We start from the raw sequence: 18,489 nt of genomic DNA, 5'->3' as shown, positions 1-18,489 counted from the left end.
ACACTTGCAAGTGCCTGATCTCTATCTGAATTTATTTCCGATACTTTGTTTTCACTAGATAAACCTTCTCTTTCATTAGATGAAACTACTTGACGGTTCATATTTCTACACAGAAGAATATGGTGCTTCTTACCACAACGCTAACATCCAACGCGCACATTACACTTGCGCACCAGATGTCCAGGCTTTAAACAGAGAAAACAGGAACCCGATTCTTGAGTTAGCGCTTCCCTCTCTTTCACTGGCATTTTTCTTGCTTTCATGCAATCTCCAGAATAGTGAAGATTTGAACAAAAAATGCACTGTTTCTGTACTTGTGAATTAGTCATAAGGTCAGTTGCACTCGGTATTTCAGTTGCACGGCCACGTTTAAAATTATTTGAAACTGTTTTTCTCTTGGACTTGCCGCCACTTTTCGCATCAACACTCACTCTAGAACTACCAAAACTTTGTGAAGCTAAGACGACGCGCTCTTCTGCTTCTACCTCGTCTTGAAGGAACTCTAAGATGGAGTGAAGATCACTTCTGCCTCTTTGATCACTGTTAGGATCTGCATGATCTCCTCGTACTCTTCGACTGGTGGATCTGTAGCGCTCCCAAGCTACAAGTTTTTCTTCTGGCAATGCAGACTCAACAAGCGGAAATAGCATTGATGCGTATTTGTCGGTAGTAACTCCCAATAATTCCAAAGAACGCAACTTAGACTCCACTTTATCATACAATTTTCGTAAAGAATGCTTTTGCGAATTTTGCTTTTCAAGCACTAATGTTAACAAATCGCGCACATACACTTGAATCAGCAAATCCTCTCTCCCGAATCGGCTTTTTAATTGTTTCACAGCTTTCTCGTAACTAATGCCACCAGGTGGAAAACTCTTTATTAGTTCTTCGGTAGGAGAGCCCTTTTCCATTGCTTGCAACAAGTAAGAAAATTTATCATGCAAATCAAGATTTGGATCTTTATCTATTTTCTGAAATTGTCCCCAAAAATTTAGCCAATTTCGAACATTACCATCGTAAGTGGGCAATTTAATAACTGGATAACGAAGGTTGGATAACGTCATTGGCTGAGAAATCTCATTATCCAACACTAACTCACTATTATGTTTCACACTTAATTCCTCTAATTTCTGCTTAAAAGACCGCCAACGATCAATATATGCTTCAGCTTCATCGATCTCTTTATCAATGTCTGTTTCTTCTTTGCACTCTGCGTAAATTAAAGGTTTAATTTTTTCTTCACAGTTGATCATCAAAATCGCTTTTTCTTCGATTAACTTCAGTTTATTTATTTTATCAGTCACATTTAACTGAGTTTCAACACTCTCAAAATCATTACAAGCTCGCGTAAAAAGTCTTCGATACTGTGTACGATCTTTCTCTAAAGTCTCCATATCGCTCCGAATCAATTAGCACTTACTTATAAAATGCAGCCGAATCCTGTCGCGGACGCCAGATGTGAAGAATCACTAATGTATTCGCTCTGAATACGTAGCTCGAATCAGGAAGTACTCGGCATTAGAGACAACATTTATTGAAAGACTAGCGCAATAAAACATAAAGACTATTTACAAACTTTAAATGAACCAACATAAATTCTCCAAACCTTCTCAGAGGTGTTAATATCATAATCACATCACCTTTTAAAATGGGAAATGTAGCTCAAAACTCTGAATGAATTATCTCTGCTCGCTCAACATTGGAATTCTATGAAAAACAAAATTAAAACTCTCCGCCGTTGCCAAACTGCGATAGCAAAACTTTCAGCGGCTTAAAAGGGAGATGTCAAAAGATGGAGGCGTACCTCAACATGGTGCAAGAAATGACAAAAAAAAAAAAATCATTACCCCCTTTATAAGTTGACCATCAAAGTACTGCACCCCAAGTGGTCAACTTACACAGGTTTCACTGCATGTCATCCAACTGTTTAGGCACCCACTTGCATGAAACCTCTTGGTATCCTTAGGACCCCTGAACGATGTCGTAAGTACTCCCGTACAAAATGCCAAGCTCTTGTAAAATGTCTTTGATATGCACGCGCCAATCCGCTTTCCCCATAGCATCTGTGCAGGATATGTTATCGTCAGTCAACGAGGAATGCGGCCTCCCTAAATGCTCATTGTCATGCAAGTCTTCATGACCTTTTTGAAAATCATGATACCACCACTCTACACTTCTCAAAGAGAGGTGTTGAAGCTCTTTTCCCTGTACGTGGGGTGCAGTTCCCTGTGAATTGCTATGAGCGTTTGTCCCTTGCCTCCCATAGAAAACGAATAACACTTCGCTGCTCATAAGCTGAGGATGTCTGAAGAACCGCCATCTTAAATGAATGATAGCAGCGCCGCTCATTGGAGCAAAGGGCAGATAAGGCGGGAATGATACAAGGAACATTCACTGCTGGGAATGTATATGTTCGCTTTGTATTCACAGCCATATTTTGTCTAAAAAGAAATAGGCGCAAAGACTTTTTGATTTACTCTCGTAATATAATTGGTATAATATAATATAGAAATCTAACAATATTATTTTCAATATATAAATTTTACAAATTTTTTACAACACACCCAAACCTCTTTTTGTGCGGTGGATATAGACCGAATAAAAAAAATTGCATAAAAAAAGTTCATCCGTTTTAAAAATACTATCATCAATTAAGTCCCAATCTGATTGAAATTTTCATACACCACACAAAAAGAGGTTTGGATGTATAGTATATCCCAAAACACAGTGCTATACACAAGCCCAGATCATACTCGTTAACGTCACACTGAATTTGTAATGGTTGAAAAACTAGCACAAATAATGGACCTAGGACCAAACAAACTAGGACCTATTAGGAAAATAGTGAATTAAGTATCCAAAAGTCAAAACAAACTCAGCTCGGGCTTTACAAAATAGAAACGTTAATTTTTCGCCTGCCCAAAGTCAGTTCTGGTATCACAAAACCTGCATATAGTCATTGCTCAAACTAAGTTAGGACCAGTGGTTGGAAAAACTACATTTTTTTTGTAGCGAACTACAACTACCTATTATAAATGTAGTTAACTACAACTACTTTTTACTACCTAAAATTTATAATTTTATGTAAAAAATTGATTTTTTTTTCAGTTATCTTTCAAAAAATTGCATATAAATTTTAATAGAATATCAAGTTCAAAAATTACTGGCGAACACACTTACAGATCAACAATTACAAACGAATAATAAAAAAATAATATCTTTTAAATGAAAAATTGACCTCAACCTGGAAAAAAATCCATATCTTTGAGTACTATGTGGGAGACTTAAAAATTGCAGGAACATAAAAATTTCTATTTAACGCTAATTACCTACTTTTCTACTTTACTGTTTATATTTTTCAGCTTAATAATTTCATAAAATCTTACAAATCTGAAAATATGTATAAAAAACTTAATTTTTTGAAGAAAATTATAAATGTTAGGTCATGTGTGATATATCTAAATAGTTTTTAACTTGAATAAATATTTTTGTGGTGCATATGTGGGGTATAAGAGCAACGTTTTATCAACAGAAATTTTGAGTTACTAAACATTTTATTTTAATTTGGCCTAGCACTGCACAAGTGCTGGTTCACACTTTCAGACATAATCAGCACTTGTTGCCATTGTTCAAATTATATGATTTTTTTTTTTTTGACGTAAAAGGATAAAATATAAGAGAGTGTGCGACTTGAAAAATCAACTTTCGATTTTGGGGGGGGGGGAACACCCTAATACAGAAACACACCGTAAGAGGATTGAACAAAAAAAGGTTGATAAATTAGCTCATCAGAAGACACTAAGAAAAATGTCCGTTATCATACGCTCATGCACTGTAATGCTCGCATTTATTGTAAGTCCTCCAGAACAGTTCAATTTCATCCTTTTCTATAACAGTTTCCGTAGCTTCTTTTTATTTGGTGAATACTGTCGAAAATTTAAGCCTCGCTAAAATATTTTTGTTTTTCAATCTTCGGTCTGTTCATATAAAATTCACCAAATTTTCAACTCACCAAAACAAGTGCTTTTTTCAATATAAATATTGGTGAAATATGAAAATTATGACGGCAAACAAACTAATGGTGTCGAACAGATAGAACGTATTGCGTCAAAATGAAATGCCTGAGGTCAGCTCGTATTTTTATGAGTCTCCGCTGATGTACTTGTGTAAAATTTGCGCCAGTTAAATTCGTTTGAACCTTGATTTTTTTTTTCAGTTTATTTAAAAGTAGTTTCCAAAAATCGCTACAAACTACTATTTTTTGTAGTTAACTGCTCACTACACTACTTTTTTTAAAAAGTAGTGCGCTACACTACAAGCTACTCAAAAATGTAGCTACTACAGTAGCGTCGCTACTTGTAGCACGCTACTTCCAACCACTGGTTAGGACGATATAGGCAGGGGGGTTAAACATGCATTTCAATAAGAAGTGTAAAACAAATTGGGTGATTGATTTTCTAATCTGAACTCTTCAATTCACTTGATATTATACAAAATGTATGAAGGCAGTGTTGGGCATTATTTAACTAAATCCTCAATCGACTAAAGTAATCTGACTCCCATTTAGTTCAGACTAATATTTTAAAAATTTAATTCAATTGCAGACGAAGATTAACGTTAGTTTAAACTAACTCGTTAGTTGATTAAAAAAACTAATTTAGTTCAGATTGATTTAGTTCAGATTAAATTAATCAAATTGAATTTAGTCAGATTAAAAGTAATCAGATTAAAAGTAATCAAGTTGATTTGATTACATTTTAAATTCAGATTAAATTCGTAAAATATAAATGTCACATGAACAGAGACACATTTTTATTTCTACGTGTATGTACATATTTACGCAAGCATACACGAGTTAATACGTGTATATACGACTATGTGCGTAAATATATGTATATAAACGTGTTATCCCGCGTATGTTCGTGTACGGAGGTATATTTGAATTTTTAAGTGAATATACATATTTATGTGTGCATACACGAGTAAATATGTGTATATACGAGTTTGTACGTGTACACAAGAGAATATGCATATGGATATGTGTTACCCCGAGTATACTCGTGTACAGAGGTAAATTTGCTTTTAATTGTGAAAACACATACTTATGCGTGCACACAAGCGAAAATACGTGCATATACGTGTACACATGAGAATATGCGTATAGATACGTTTTATCCCAAGTCTACTCGTGTAAAGAGGAATATTTGTATTTCGACGTGCATATACATATTCAAGCGTGCATATACGAGAAAGTACGTGTATATACAAGTATGTTCGTGTACACACGAGAATATGCGTATAGATATTTGTTACCCCGAGTATACTTGTGTAAAGAGGTACATTTGTATTTGTACGTGTATATACATATTTGTGCGTGCATATAGGAGAAGGTACGTGTATATACAAGTATGTTCATGTACACACGAGAATATATGTAAATGTACGTGTTACCCCGAGTATACTCGTGTACAGAGGTAAATTTCTATTTAAACGTGTATATACATATAGATGCATGCATATAAGAGAAAATACGTGTATATACGAGTAAGTACGTGTACACACGACAAATAAGTGTTTAACCCGAGTATACTCGTGTACGAAGGCACATTTGTATTTCTACGTGTGTATGCATATTTATGCGTTTATAAACGAGTAAATGCATATATATACGATTATGTACGAGTACACACGATAGTATGCGTATAGATACGTGTTACCCCGAGTATACTTGTGTACAGAGGTAAATTAGCTTTTAATTGTGTAGATACATACTTATGCGTCTACACAAGCGAAAATACGTGTATGTACGTGTACACATGAGAATATGCGTATAGATACGTGTTACCCCGAGTATTCTCGTGTAAAGAGGTACATTTGTATTTCGACGTGTATGTACATATTAGTGATGTGCCGGATCGTTAAAAAAGTCGATCCGCGGATATGGATACGGATCATTAGTGGCAAGATCCGCGGATACGGATCTCAAAATATTTTTACCCAAATCAACTACCCAAGTGTAGAATTTGCTACGGAAAGTATCCCCGTTAGGGCAATAAAACTGTTTCTTCAAAAAATGTCATCTACGGCGAAAATATAATCAAGACTATGATTTACTCTTTAAAGAAATATGCGTTAAAATTGAGGGGGGTAAGCTTATTTCTAGATAGCTTGGTAGATGTAGGATACAGGAGCAAGAATGTAAAGCTGCTTCTGGACAGGCTAGAAATATTTTTTCGCATTTTATTTCAGCATAAATGCAGCGCTGACCCATTCCACTCGACTTACCCTGACCGACGAAATAGCAGAGCCGGGAACACCTTTACAAACAGTGAATAGAGAATTTAGTCTCACTTTTTTGAAGGATGCCGAGAAAAATCAAAAGGAAGAATAACATAACAATAACAAAAACCAATATTAAGTTAAAAATTTTAAAAAAAAACATATCCCAGAGGGCCGACCTCATATTGAGATGAACTTCGCGGGTCAGAACACGCATTGCTGACAAATATGAACTGACAGCAGATAGAAATTTTAAATCTTTGAGTTTTCTCTCCTTATCTTCCGACTATGAAATCGCTACCAATCACGCGTATAAAGGCTTAGAATAGCATTTAAAATTTACTTAACAAGATTATAGCTCCTACTGTATATAACATGAAAGTTCCAAATAAATATGAAACGCAGAAAAATTTGTTCTTTCAATTAGGGTCAATATTTTTACGTACGGGTAGCTTTTACTACCATAATTCTAAAAAACGTTAAGTCGGTTTTGAATTAATATCTCCAGTAATTAAAGTTCTACAAAAACAAGGCCAAGCTAAGAACACTTTTGAGCAAGTTATCTTTTGAACGAAAAAAGCAACTATCAAAATAGGTTCATCTGTTTAGGAGCTACCATGCCACAAATAGACACACAGATACACACTTTTGAAACTTATTACCCTTTCCTTTTTGAGCCGGGGGGTAGAAATTGGCTTCGGAAATGATCGCTTATAATTTAAATAGGGAACAAAATCTAATTTAAACGGAATTAGAGTTCACAGTAAGTTACCACCCTATAGCCAGGGAAAGAATTTTTAGAATAGAAAAGATCCGTTTAAGATCCGCCAAAAAAGTAACGGATACAGATACGGATACAGATCTTTATTTTCCCATGGATATCCGGAGCATCACTAGTACATATTCAAGCATGCATATACAAGAAAGTACGTGTACATACAAGTATGTTCGTGTACACACGAGAATATGCGTATAGATATGTGTTACCCCGAGTATACTCGTGTAAAGAGCTACATTTGTATTTGTATGTGTATATAGATATTTATGCGTGCATAAACGAGAAGGTACGTGTATATACAAGTATGTTCATGTATATGCGAGAATATATGTAAACATACGTGTTATCCCGAGTATACTCGTGTAAAGAGCTACATTTGCATTTCTATGTGTATATACGTATTTAAGCGTGCATATACGAGAAAGTACGTGTTTATACAAGTATGTTCGTGTACACATGAGAATATGCGTATAGATGCGTGTTAACCCGAGTATACTCGCGCACAGAGGAAAATTTGTACTTATGATTGTACATACACTTTTATGCGTGCATGTAAGAGAAAAGAGAAAAGAGAGAGTATATACGAGTATGTACGTGTACGCATGAGAATATGCGTTTAAACCAGTGTTGTGCATTAATCAACTAAATCCTCAATCGACTAAAGTAATCTGACTTACATTTAGTTCAGATTATATTTAATCTGATTTTTTCAATTGCAGACGACGATTAACGTTAGTTTAAACTAACTTGGTTAGTTGTAGGAAAAAAAAAACTAATTTAGTTCACATTGATTTAGTTCAGACTAATTTAATCAGATTGATTTAGTCAAACTAATTTAATCAGATTGATTTAGTCAACTAAAGTAAGCAGATTAAACTTCGTCAGATTAAACTTTATACTAAATCTAGAGAGATTGAAATAAATCTACACCGTATGTACTTGTATTTTCCCATGTATGCACGCATAAAAATGTATGTACAATCTTAAATACAAATGTACCTCTACACACGAGTATACTCGGTGTAACATTTATCTACACGCATATTCTCGTGTGAACACGTGCATACTCGTATTCTCTTATATGCACGCATAAATATGTATATACACGTTTAAAAGCAAATTTCTCTGTGCACAAGTATACTCGGCGTAACAAGTATCTATACGCATATTCTCTCGTGTGTTCACATACATAATCGTATATACTGTCTAACCACGGATTGTATGGAAAGGTAAACATCCGGTTTACACGCGAAAATGGAAGCATCTATTAGTTTTCAGGGATGTCAGATTTTGCAGATGTATGTTAGCCTCTAAATTAAGCTGAGGTCTCGTTCAAATGAGCGGAGTACGCGCATAAAATTTTTATTTTTCCCCTCATTCAGATGGAGTCGCCCCAACTGGATGTTTGCCAACTCCATACAATCCGTGGTCAAACAGTACATGCATTTACCTACGTATAAGCGCATAAATATGCATATACACATAGAAATTCAAATGTACCATTATACACGAGTATACTCGGGCTAAAAAGGAATATATACGTCTATTCTCGTGTGTACACGAACTTACTCGAATACACAAGTATTTTCTCGTATATGCATGCATAAATATGTATATATCTAAATATATACGTTTAAATACAAATTTACCTCTGTGCACGAGTATACTCGGATTAACACGTATCCATACGCATATTTTTTTGTGTGTACGTACATACCCGTGTAATCACGTATTTACTCGTGTATACGCAAATAAATTTGTACATACACTTAGAAATTACACATACCCCCGAGCACGAATATACTCGGGATAACAGGTAGAAATCCAAAAAACAAAAATTGGGTTTACACTTATCTACTCGTATATACACGTATTTACTTGTGTTTACACGTACTTGTAGGTATATACACGTAGAAATACAAAATTTCCAGTATACATGAATATTCGGGATAACACGTATATATACGGATATGCACAAAACTACTCGTTTATACATGTTTTTACTCGTATATACAAGTGTATGCGAGCATAAATATGTAGTTTAACGTATTAACGTACAAATACAAATGTACCTCTGTACATGAATATACTCGGGTTACACGTATCTATTTGCATATTCTCTTGTGTACACGAACATACTCTTATATACTTGTATTTTCTCGTATATACTCGCATAAAAGTGTATGTTTAATCTTAAATACAAATTCTCCTCTCTGCATGAGTATACTCGGGTTAACATGCATCTATATGCATATTCTCGTGTGTACACGAACATACTTGTATATACAAATACTTTCTCGTATATGCAAGCTTAAATATGCATGAACACGTAGAAATACAAATGTACCTCTTTACACGAGTATACTCGGGGTAACACGTATCTTTACACATCTTCTCATGTGTACAAGAGCATACACGTATTTTCGCTTGTGTGCACGCATAAGTATGTATATACACAATTAAAAGCAAATTTACTTCTGTACTCGAGTATACTCGGGGTAACATGTATCTATACGCATATTATCGTGTGTACACGTATATACTTGTATATACACATATTTACTCGTTTATAAACGCATAAATATGCATATACATGTAGAAATACAAATATGCCATCGTACACGAGTATACTCGGGTTAAACAAGTATCTATATACTTATTGTCGTGTGTACACGTACTTACTAGTATATACACGTATTTTCTCGTATATGCAATGTGTATATACACGTTTAAATAGAAATTTACCTCTGTGCACGAGTATACTCGGGGTAACACGTATGTTTACATATATTCTCTTGTGTACATGAACATACTTTTATATACACGTACCTTCTCGTCTGTGCACGCATACATATCTATATGCACGTACAATTACAAATGTAACTTTTTACACGAGTATACTCGGGATAACACATATCTATACGCATATTCTCGTGTGTACACGAACATACTTGTATGTACAAGTACTTTCTCGTATATGCATGTTTGAATATGTATATACACGTCGAAATACAAATGTACCTCTTTACATGAGTATACTCGGGATAACACGTATCTATACGCATATTTTCATGTATACACGTATATAAACGTATTTTCGCTTGTGCGCACGCATAAGTATGTGTATACACAATTAAAAGCAAATTTACCTCTGTACACGAGTATACTCAGGGTTACACGTATCCATATGCATATTCTCTTGTATACACGTATTTACTCGTATATACACGTATTTACTCGTATATGCACACATAAATATGTATATTCACTTAAAAATTCAAATATACCTCCGTACAAGAACATACGCGGGATAACACGTTTATATACGTATTGTCACGCACATAGTCGTATATACACGTATTAACTCGTGTATGCTTTTATAAATATGTACATATACGTAGAAATACAAATGTGCCTCTGTTCATGTGACATTTATATTTTACGAATTTAATCTGAATTAAAAATGTAATCAAATCAATTTGATTACTTTTAATTTGATTACTTTTAATATGACTAAATTTAATTTGATTAATTTAATCTGAACTAAATCAATCTGAACTAAATTAGTTTTTTTAATCAACTAACGAGTTAGTTTAAACTAATGTTAATCTTCGTCTGCAATTGAATTAAATTTTTAAAATATTAGTCTGAACTAAATGGGAGTCAGATTACTTTAGTCAACTAATCAATCAATTACAAATTTAGTTGATTTTTTTAGTTGATGCCCAACACTGCATGAAGGATTATAAAAATTAAAACAATACACCAAAACACTGATAAGCAGAACAAAAAATTGATTACCTCAAACTGTTTCATTCTTTCGTCACTAAAGTTCAATAGATCTTTCACAGGAATAGCCTTGCCAACGTACGTACTAATTACATTGCTGGTGAAGTTTAACTGCCAGTAAAATGCAAAAAACTTCAAAAGTAGAACATCTAGAGGAAAAATGAATGTGCTAAAATTATGCAAACAGATACATTAATTAATTTAATATATCCAATCATTAATAGTTTTCCTTTGTTATCTTAACTGGAACCATCAGACCCTCCTGCAAGTGATGAGCGTTATAACACCAAACTTTAAGCGAAAATAAAATAACCGAATTATACACAGCTGGTAAGTTCATATTATGTCATAAAACTTTTAACGAATTTCTCATTCAAAAACAAAAATATAAATTTTTTTTTTATATTCTCCTTCAATTTATTTCTGCATCACAACATATTCTTTTTTATTAACACTTCTTTATATGTTCTATTATGTTCTATTTTAGACTAACTTTATGTACATACAGTAAAAGATCTTTAGAATGCACACATTGTGTTTACTAAGTTTTTGCTTTACGTAAATCATTATATACACATCAATTCATGTAGGTTGTAAACATTAAATTTTTGGAATATAAAAAGTTTTACCGGTTTGAAAATGCATTTCTGAAGGCAGCCTGGTATTATGTGCTATTTATCATGATTGCATCACTGGTTATGTTTTTAAAGCTTTTTTACTACAATAATTGTATTTTTTCATTTAAAAACTTCTAACTAAAAGGAGAAAAGATGAAATATTGCATAAAATGTAGTTTTCTGGAGCATCATATAAATCTTAGCAGTGCAGAGCGAAACAATTTAATTACTACCCAATTAACTATTTACTTCTGAGAGGCTGTGCAGTTTGTGGGAGGAATTGCATTTTATACACCAGCGGTCTAAAGATCTTTTATCCTACAAGGGGTAATGGGGATGATCACCCTTGAGGGACTCTACTGGTGATTTTTTAGACATTAAAGTCTCAAAAGTGCAATTTTAAATGATCTTTAATCAATTTAGAGGGGCTTTTAACTAGAAATGTTTTGGAATTGAAGTTCTAAAGCAATTTTAAACCATTTCTGAAAATGATCAAGGAAGAAATGAGGTTCAAACACTTTTTGTTTTTTGGCAATTTTTTGAAACTGAAGTTCCTGAAATGAAATTTTAAACGAGAATCTCCTTTTTTTTTTTTTTTTTTTTCAAGGAGAAGAGTTCCTGAACTCTCTTCTGGAAATTTTTCGAAATTAAAGTTTAAAAAATACATTTTTCCCCCCTCCTTTGAAGAATTTTTGGATCCACCCTGAATTTCTATAAATACATTTCCTTAGAATACACTGAACAAGCATTCAGGAGATTTACTACACATAAAACATTGACTTTTAATAAGAATTAGTTTTATTTTAGAAAATGTTTCCCTAACATGAATAATACATTGATTTTGACTAAATAAAAGATTTTTTGTTTCATTTAATTAATAAAAAATTACTAACAAATGTCACAAGAAAAGCAATATAATGGCCAATGCTACTAGTGCAAAATTGTATTATTGAAGAGTAAACATGAATTTAAAAAAAAATACTTAAAATTTTTATTGCATGCATCAACAATGCTAAGACTAACCACTAATACTACCACTGAAACATTACAGATGTTAATTCACACAACACATTAAGCTACAACAATAATTTGTTTCTCAAGTAGAAGGAAAATAAAACTTCAAAATGATTTCATAAAATTTTGAACTATTTGAAAAAAAATATTCAGATTGGTTTAAAAGACTTACCAGGTGTTTCCTCATTTTCAGAATGTAATCCTTGTAAATCTTCAGTAAAAGAACACTCCCAGCCATCTACCATTCGTGAGTATCCTGTGAAGAACAATGCAAAAATTGAAATTTGGCAATGACAGTCTTTCACTCATACGTTGGCATTGGGATCAACCTAAACACTCATACCTGAGAAATCAATAAACCAAATGTAACTTTATTTTAAATTAAATTTGTTTGAAAATTAAATAAACCATTTCAATGAATGAGATTTCCAGTGAAAAATGTTATCAGAAGCAAAGTTAACAGAATAAACCTTTATAGGTTAAAAACAAAATAAACCTTACATAACTTACGCTTTCTAAACACTTCAAGAGAAAATATTTGTACTGATTTTTTGCATTAAAATGACTATTTAAACTCATTCAATGCTTTGATTTGAAACGGTACCCCAGAGATGGATGCAGACCGCCATTTTAGGGGGGAGATCCTGCTAGAATAATCCCCCAGGGTTCATACTCAATTTGGATAAAAAAATTCCATGACTTTTCCAAGACTTTTTCATGACTTACACGAAGAGAATAGTACTATTTAATGTCAAACTTGCCAATTTTTTCGGAAATGGGCATTAGAAAAACTTTTTCATGAGGGCCATTATCTCATTGGAACACTTACTTGTGACTGAAAAAATATCAGTACATACTACTGAAAGTAATAAAGTATTCTTATTTGTCTTAAGCATATAAATTCAAGTAAAATAAAAATATAATGAATGCGATACACTGATGTTTAAATGTCAGCTATTTCAGCTGGCTAAAAGGATCAGTTTTGCAAGCTATATGTTGGGCACTACTGTTTTAGAGTATTAGAATTCCCCTATTTCTATGTTCTATTGCCTGACTCAAGTCTTTATTCTAAAACCTTCAACATATCAAGATAAATTCTGATAAATTTAATAATGAACTTTTTACAAGTAGTTGAAACGAGCTCGGATGCAATTGAATTACACTTTTTGAGGGGGCGTGGCAAAATCAAGAAAGTACGAGTCCACTACTACAGAAAATAAAATATAAGAAGTACTGAAAATAGTGGTGGGTTCAAAATTAGTAATGCCCCAGTAGTAAAATCACATCACAAAAAAAAGGTGAGCAGCTGTAACAGAAGTGGATGAAATTGGATTCCAAAACTCTGATTTGTTTTTGAGATTGTTCAATTTATATGCAATATTACTAAATCACTCAATATTTCTAGCGCTCTTTTAGCAATTGTTGCTTTTTTACTGCCCAAGACATTTTTCCATGACTTGAAATAAATGTCCATGAGTTTTATGAAGATATTAATTTTTCATGACTTTTCCAGGTCTGAAATTTGTATATTTTTTTTCCATGACTTTCCAGGATTTCCATGACCCGTACGAACCCTGATCCCCCTCCCCTCTGAATGAACCTACGATTTCAGTTAAAAAGAATTTCTGAAACTGGGTGTTAATGAAAAGCATCAAATCAGCCAGGAACAAAGCTGCCAAAAGGCATTAACGTTACAAATTAATTTCATGAGCAATGAAAAGAAGTAGTACTTCAAGTAGTTACTTTCAAAACTAATTAACAAATTGAAAAGACTACTGAAATGGTTTACATTTTAATAATACAGTCAATTCGCGATAACTCGAAGTCTGATAACTCAAATATTACTATAACTCAAAGTTTTTATCAAGTCCTGACCCTTTTGTCTTTAATTCCATGCTAATTATTCTCAATATCTTGAAGTTAACTTCCTTTAAATCGAAGTTTTTTCAAAGATGACTCGAGCTTTATTTCAAAAGAACGAAAAGGGAAAAAAAGAAATTTGTTGTACAGTAGAACCTCGATTATCCGAAGTAATTGGGACCGAACCTACTTCGGATAATCGAAAACTTCGGATAATCGAGAATTCATCTATAATCATCTAGTTTAATATATAGAGTCGTCGTTCAACTGTTATGGCTATTTTTACTGTTAAAGAAATTAAAATTATAAATGAAAATTAATTTATTTCTGGAACAAAATTTACAATGGTTTAAATGGAAGTTTCATCTGGTGCAATTTCGCCGTCCTTTGCCGTGCAGCTCTATCCCGAAGTTTTCTTAAAATCATGAGTTCAGAGGAATCACACTGTTCCTGTTGTTCCAACCAAGCAAGACCTTTTGCAAAACTCTCAAATGCATCATTGTTACTTATCTTATTTGTTCCAGAATCATTCTCATCTTCATCATCATCATCATCTTCTTTTGGAGAATTCCGGACTTCTGCTATTAAGTCCTCATCATTGAGCAACTGGAAGCCTGCATCTTCCATGTCACAATTCAACCAATCTGTAATTTCTCTATCACCACAATTTTCAAAGCCTTTCATTGTGCTGAAAACGCTTGAAAACTCAGTAACAATATCTTTCGCAATGTCAGTAGCATTTTCATCTGTGCCACTTGAAAAATTCGGCAAAAGTTTTCTCCAACTTCGTCTTAGTGTCGATTGCGGCAAAGATTCCCACGCGTCACTGATCATATAAATGCAGTCTTTGATGTTGATAGTTTTCCAAAACTCAACTATTGAAACTGCACCAGATTCAGAATCTCCTTCAAAAAGTAATTTTCTGATAAACTGCTTTCGGTAACGTCGTTTTAAAGATTCTAAGACTCCCTGATCCATAGGCTGCAGCAGAGATGTTGTATTGGGGGGCAAAAATAAACACCGGATGTTACCAGATTTTAAAGAGTTATGTTCCGGATGAGCTGGACAGTTGTCGAATAACAGAAGCGCTCCATTCAAATGTTTTTTTTCTTGCCAAGATTTCACTGCAGGCACGAAAATATCAAAAAACCACTTGGAAAACAAATTGGAATCCATCCAAGCATTTTTTTGATTTAAATAGTGTACAGGAAGAGCAGATCTGTTTACATTCTTAAAACATCTCGGATTCTTACTTTTCCCAACAACAGCTAGTTCAAGCTTGTGGGAACCCGATGCGTTGGAGCAGGCTAAAACAGTGACCCTATCTTTCATTCGTTTCCTTCCGGGAGCAGAAGTTTCATTTACCGCAGCTAAAGTTTTTTCAGGAAGGGCCTTCCAATACAGTCCGGTTTCATCGCAGTTGTAAATTTGATCTGGGGACTAATTCTCATCTCTTATCAAATCTTCAATCTTTGCAACAAATGAATCAACTGCTGCGACATTTCCAGACAATTTTTCCCCCTCGATATTGAGTTGCCTTATACCATGGCGAATTTTGAATTTCTCTAACCAGCCACTACTGGCTTTGAAGTCATCAGAACCACCAAGCTTCGAGTTGAGAATCAAAGCTTTTTCTTGAATCATTGGTCCAGATAGGGGTATTCCTTCACATCTTTTCTGCACAAACCATTTGTACAAAGTCGCATCTAAATCTGTATGATCGGCTAATTTCATTGTTTTTCAGAATTTGGCACCTTTCGTAATATCAAACTCAGCAAAACACTTTTTAATTTTTTCTGAGTTTCTTTTCATTTCGCTCACGGTTGACACACCAACGTGAAACTCTTTCGCAAGTTTTGTAACAGCTTCACCAGATTCTAGTCTCGTTACAATATCATATTTTTCCTGTATGGTTAATACGATTCTTTTTCTCTTAATGGAAGCCATCATAAAAAAGAAAACATGAGTTTCAAAAATAAGAAAAACAATGCGTTAGTTCTATCAGATCCCCCGGCAGGTCAAAACTACCAACTTCACTGATAGCACTCAAGAAAATTTTGATCGAAAATGTAGGAGCAGAAAAAGAAAACCCACAGATTAGCACGAAATTTCCGGGAAATTTCGAATTCTGGCCAGCTGCCCAGCCCAACGCGACAGAGAACAGCAAACGGGTTTTCCTTCTTTTCCCTTTTCCTGGAATAGGTTCACAAAGGATAAGTGACACAGAGTGACTTCCCCCTTTTCAAATTCTGCTGCGAAGAAAACTTCTCTGCTCTTGAGATTACAAAAGAGGTGATTCTTTGCACTTGCTTACAATCAGACGGTGCAATAACATTTGATTGTTCTGGGCCTCGGCAGTATGACCTTCCAAATTTCGAAATGACATGTGTTTTTGTTTAGAACAGGAACGCTTGAAAGTAGGGGAGAGTATACTCATACCAAGAATTGAGCTAGTGAGAAGGAATTCCAAACTATTTATCTGCACTCGTAGTTTGGAAAAAACGGCTGACATGCAAAAGAAATGTGGGGAGAAAAAATTTAAAAATGGATGTTCGTTTAGAGAAAATTTTAGATAATAATAGGAAAAACAAGAGAATTGAAACCGACTTCGGTTAACGGAGAGTTTCGGTTAATAGAGGTTCGGATAAGAGAGGTTCTACTGTACTGTACTCTTTACACTTTGACATGTTGCTGGACTACGAATTTGCTTTTAAGCTGTCAAGTCAACTGATTGTACCTTTATTTAAAGGCAAACCTAAGTTAAGATGTGTTCCCCTTCATTCTTTAGTTCGATTATTTGCTGATAAGTTCCTGAGGGACAGAGTTAGTTTTCTCTACTATTGAAGATGTCTAAGCAAATACACTCTGTCAATGATATTAAAAGAAAATGAGAAACTTCTAAAGTGGTAGAATCCAAAATCCATGAATCCGAATTTGAGAAGAATGAAGATATGCACCTTTCCTGAAGTAGAATCAGCTCTATTCAAATGGTTCCAGCAGTATTGAAATCAGAATCATGCTTTTGATTTTTTTTCTCTTAATATTTTTTATTTAACTGTGCAGATTTTGCTTAAAAACTTAAGTTCTGTAAATTTTGTCTGTCATATATACATATTAATTAAAAATTTCGATGGTTTTTGACATTAAAATGTCAAAAACCGAAACTAGCGGTAAGTTGAACTTCCGATAAGTCAAAGTTTTTCGTCTGTCCCTTTAGATTTGAGTTATCGCGAATTGACTGTATAGTGTTTGAATACAATGAAGGCGGATACAACTGTCGAAGGTTTAGGGAGGGGAGGGGTGGGGGATCATGACTCCCATGACCTTCCCTTTGTATGTCCCTGGATAAAACAACATTTTTTAAGGTTATTTTTGTTAAACAAATTTTGGAAAAAAAAAGTAAGGTGGTAAAGTTTTACTGACACACATCCGAGAGATAACCCTAGAACTGACATAAAAAGTAAAGGTCTCATAACGTTAATTTTATGTCCTTATGGTCAGGACATAAATGAATCTAGAAAAACACACAATATACTTTTGTTGCATTTCTTACAACTAGAACTCAAGAACTGAAGGTAATTTTATCATCAATTTAAATTCTTCTTTGTATTCATCACCAGAATTGTTTTCACAGGTACGATAAAAGGTCTTTATCAGTAAGGTTCTCTGCTACTGAAATTCTTTCATTAATCAACACATAATCCATAAAGTTTGCTTAGAAGAATGTTCATTTTCTTTTGCCAAAAGCTCTGAGGATTTGGTAAACTCAGAGTCATATTGTATCTTCTTGATCTTAATCATTCAACTTGGATTGAAATATACTCTTTTTATAAAACAAACCTTTCTAAACAGTTAGCAATAGTCAGTAGTGCTCCATATCTGTCTTACTCCATACATTCTGCAGCTCCTGGAGATATTGGAGCACAGTATTTCATGGAGAGCGGAATTTTCCTTTGAACACTGTAGTAATTTTAATATAGGGGCATTCCAAGGTATTTTTGACATTTATGTAGAGTCCGTAACATGACCTTTTTTGCCATAACTTTTTAATTTATTGTTTGATTAGCATATGATTTTATTTTGATCTTTTCCTACCAACACACCAGCTCAAATTAAAATAATTTGCAAATCAAACTGTAAATTAAAAAGTTA

General features: G+C 33.8%; 1 protein-coding gene across 1 annotated transcript in view; it reads right to left on the bottom strand.

Annotated features, from left to right (window-relative positions):
• LOC129224485 (speckle targeted PIP5K1A-regulated poly(A) polymerase-like) overlaps positions 1–18,489 on the bottom strand; it is a 54,437-nt gene that overhangs the window by 24,930 nt on the left and 11,018 nt on the right. The window contains exons 6-7 of the mRNA XM_054858940.1: positions 12,650–12,733; positions 10,859–10,995 (exon numbers count right to left, since the gene is read on the bottom strand). Of these exons, the coding sequence (XP_054714915.1) occupies positions 10,859–10,995; positions 12,650–12,733 (221 nt within the window). The remainder of the gene's footprint in view (positions 1–10,858; positions 10,996–12,649; positions 12,734–18,489) is intronic.

This window comes from Uloborus diversus, chromosome 6 (assembly GCF_026930045.1).
Source record: "Uloborus diversus isolate 005 chromosome 6, Udiv.v.3.1, whole genome shotgun sequence".
Taxonomy (NCBI): Eukaryota; Metazoa; Arthropoda; class Arachnida; order Araneae; family Uloboridae; genus Uloborus; species Uloborus diversus.
The sequence above is the reverse complement of the archived record's forward strand: the minus strand, read 5'-3'. Positions and strand labels throughout refer to the sequence as shown.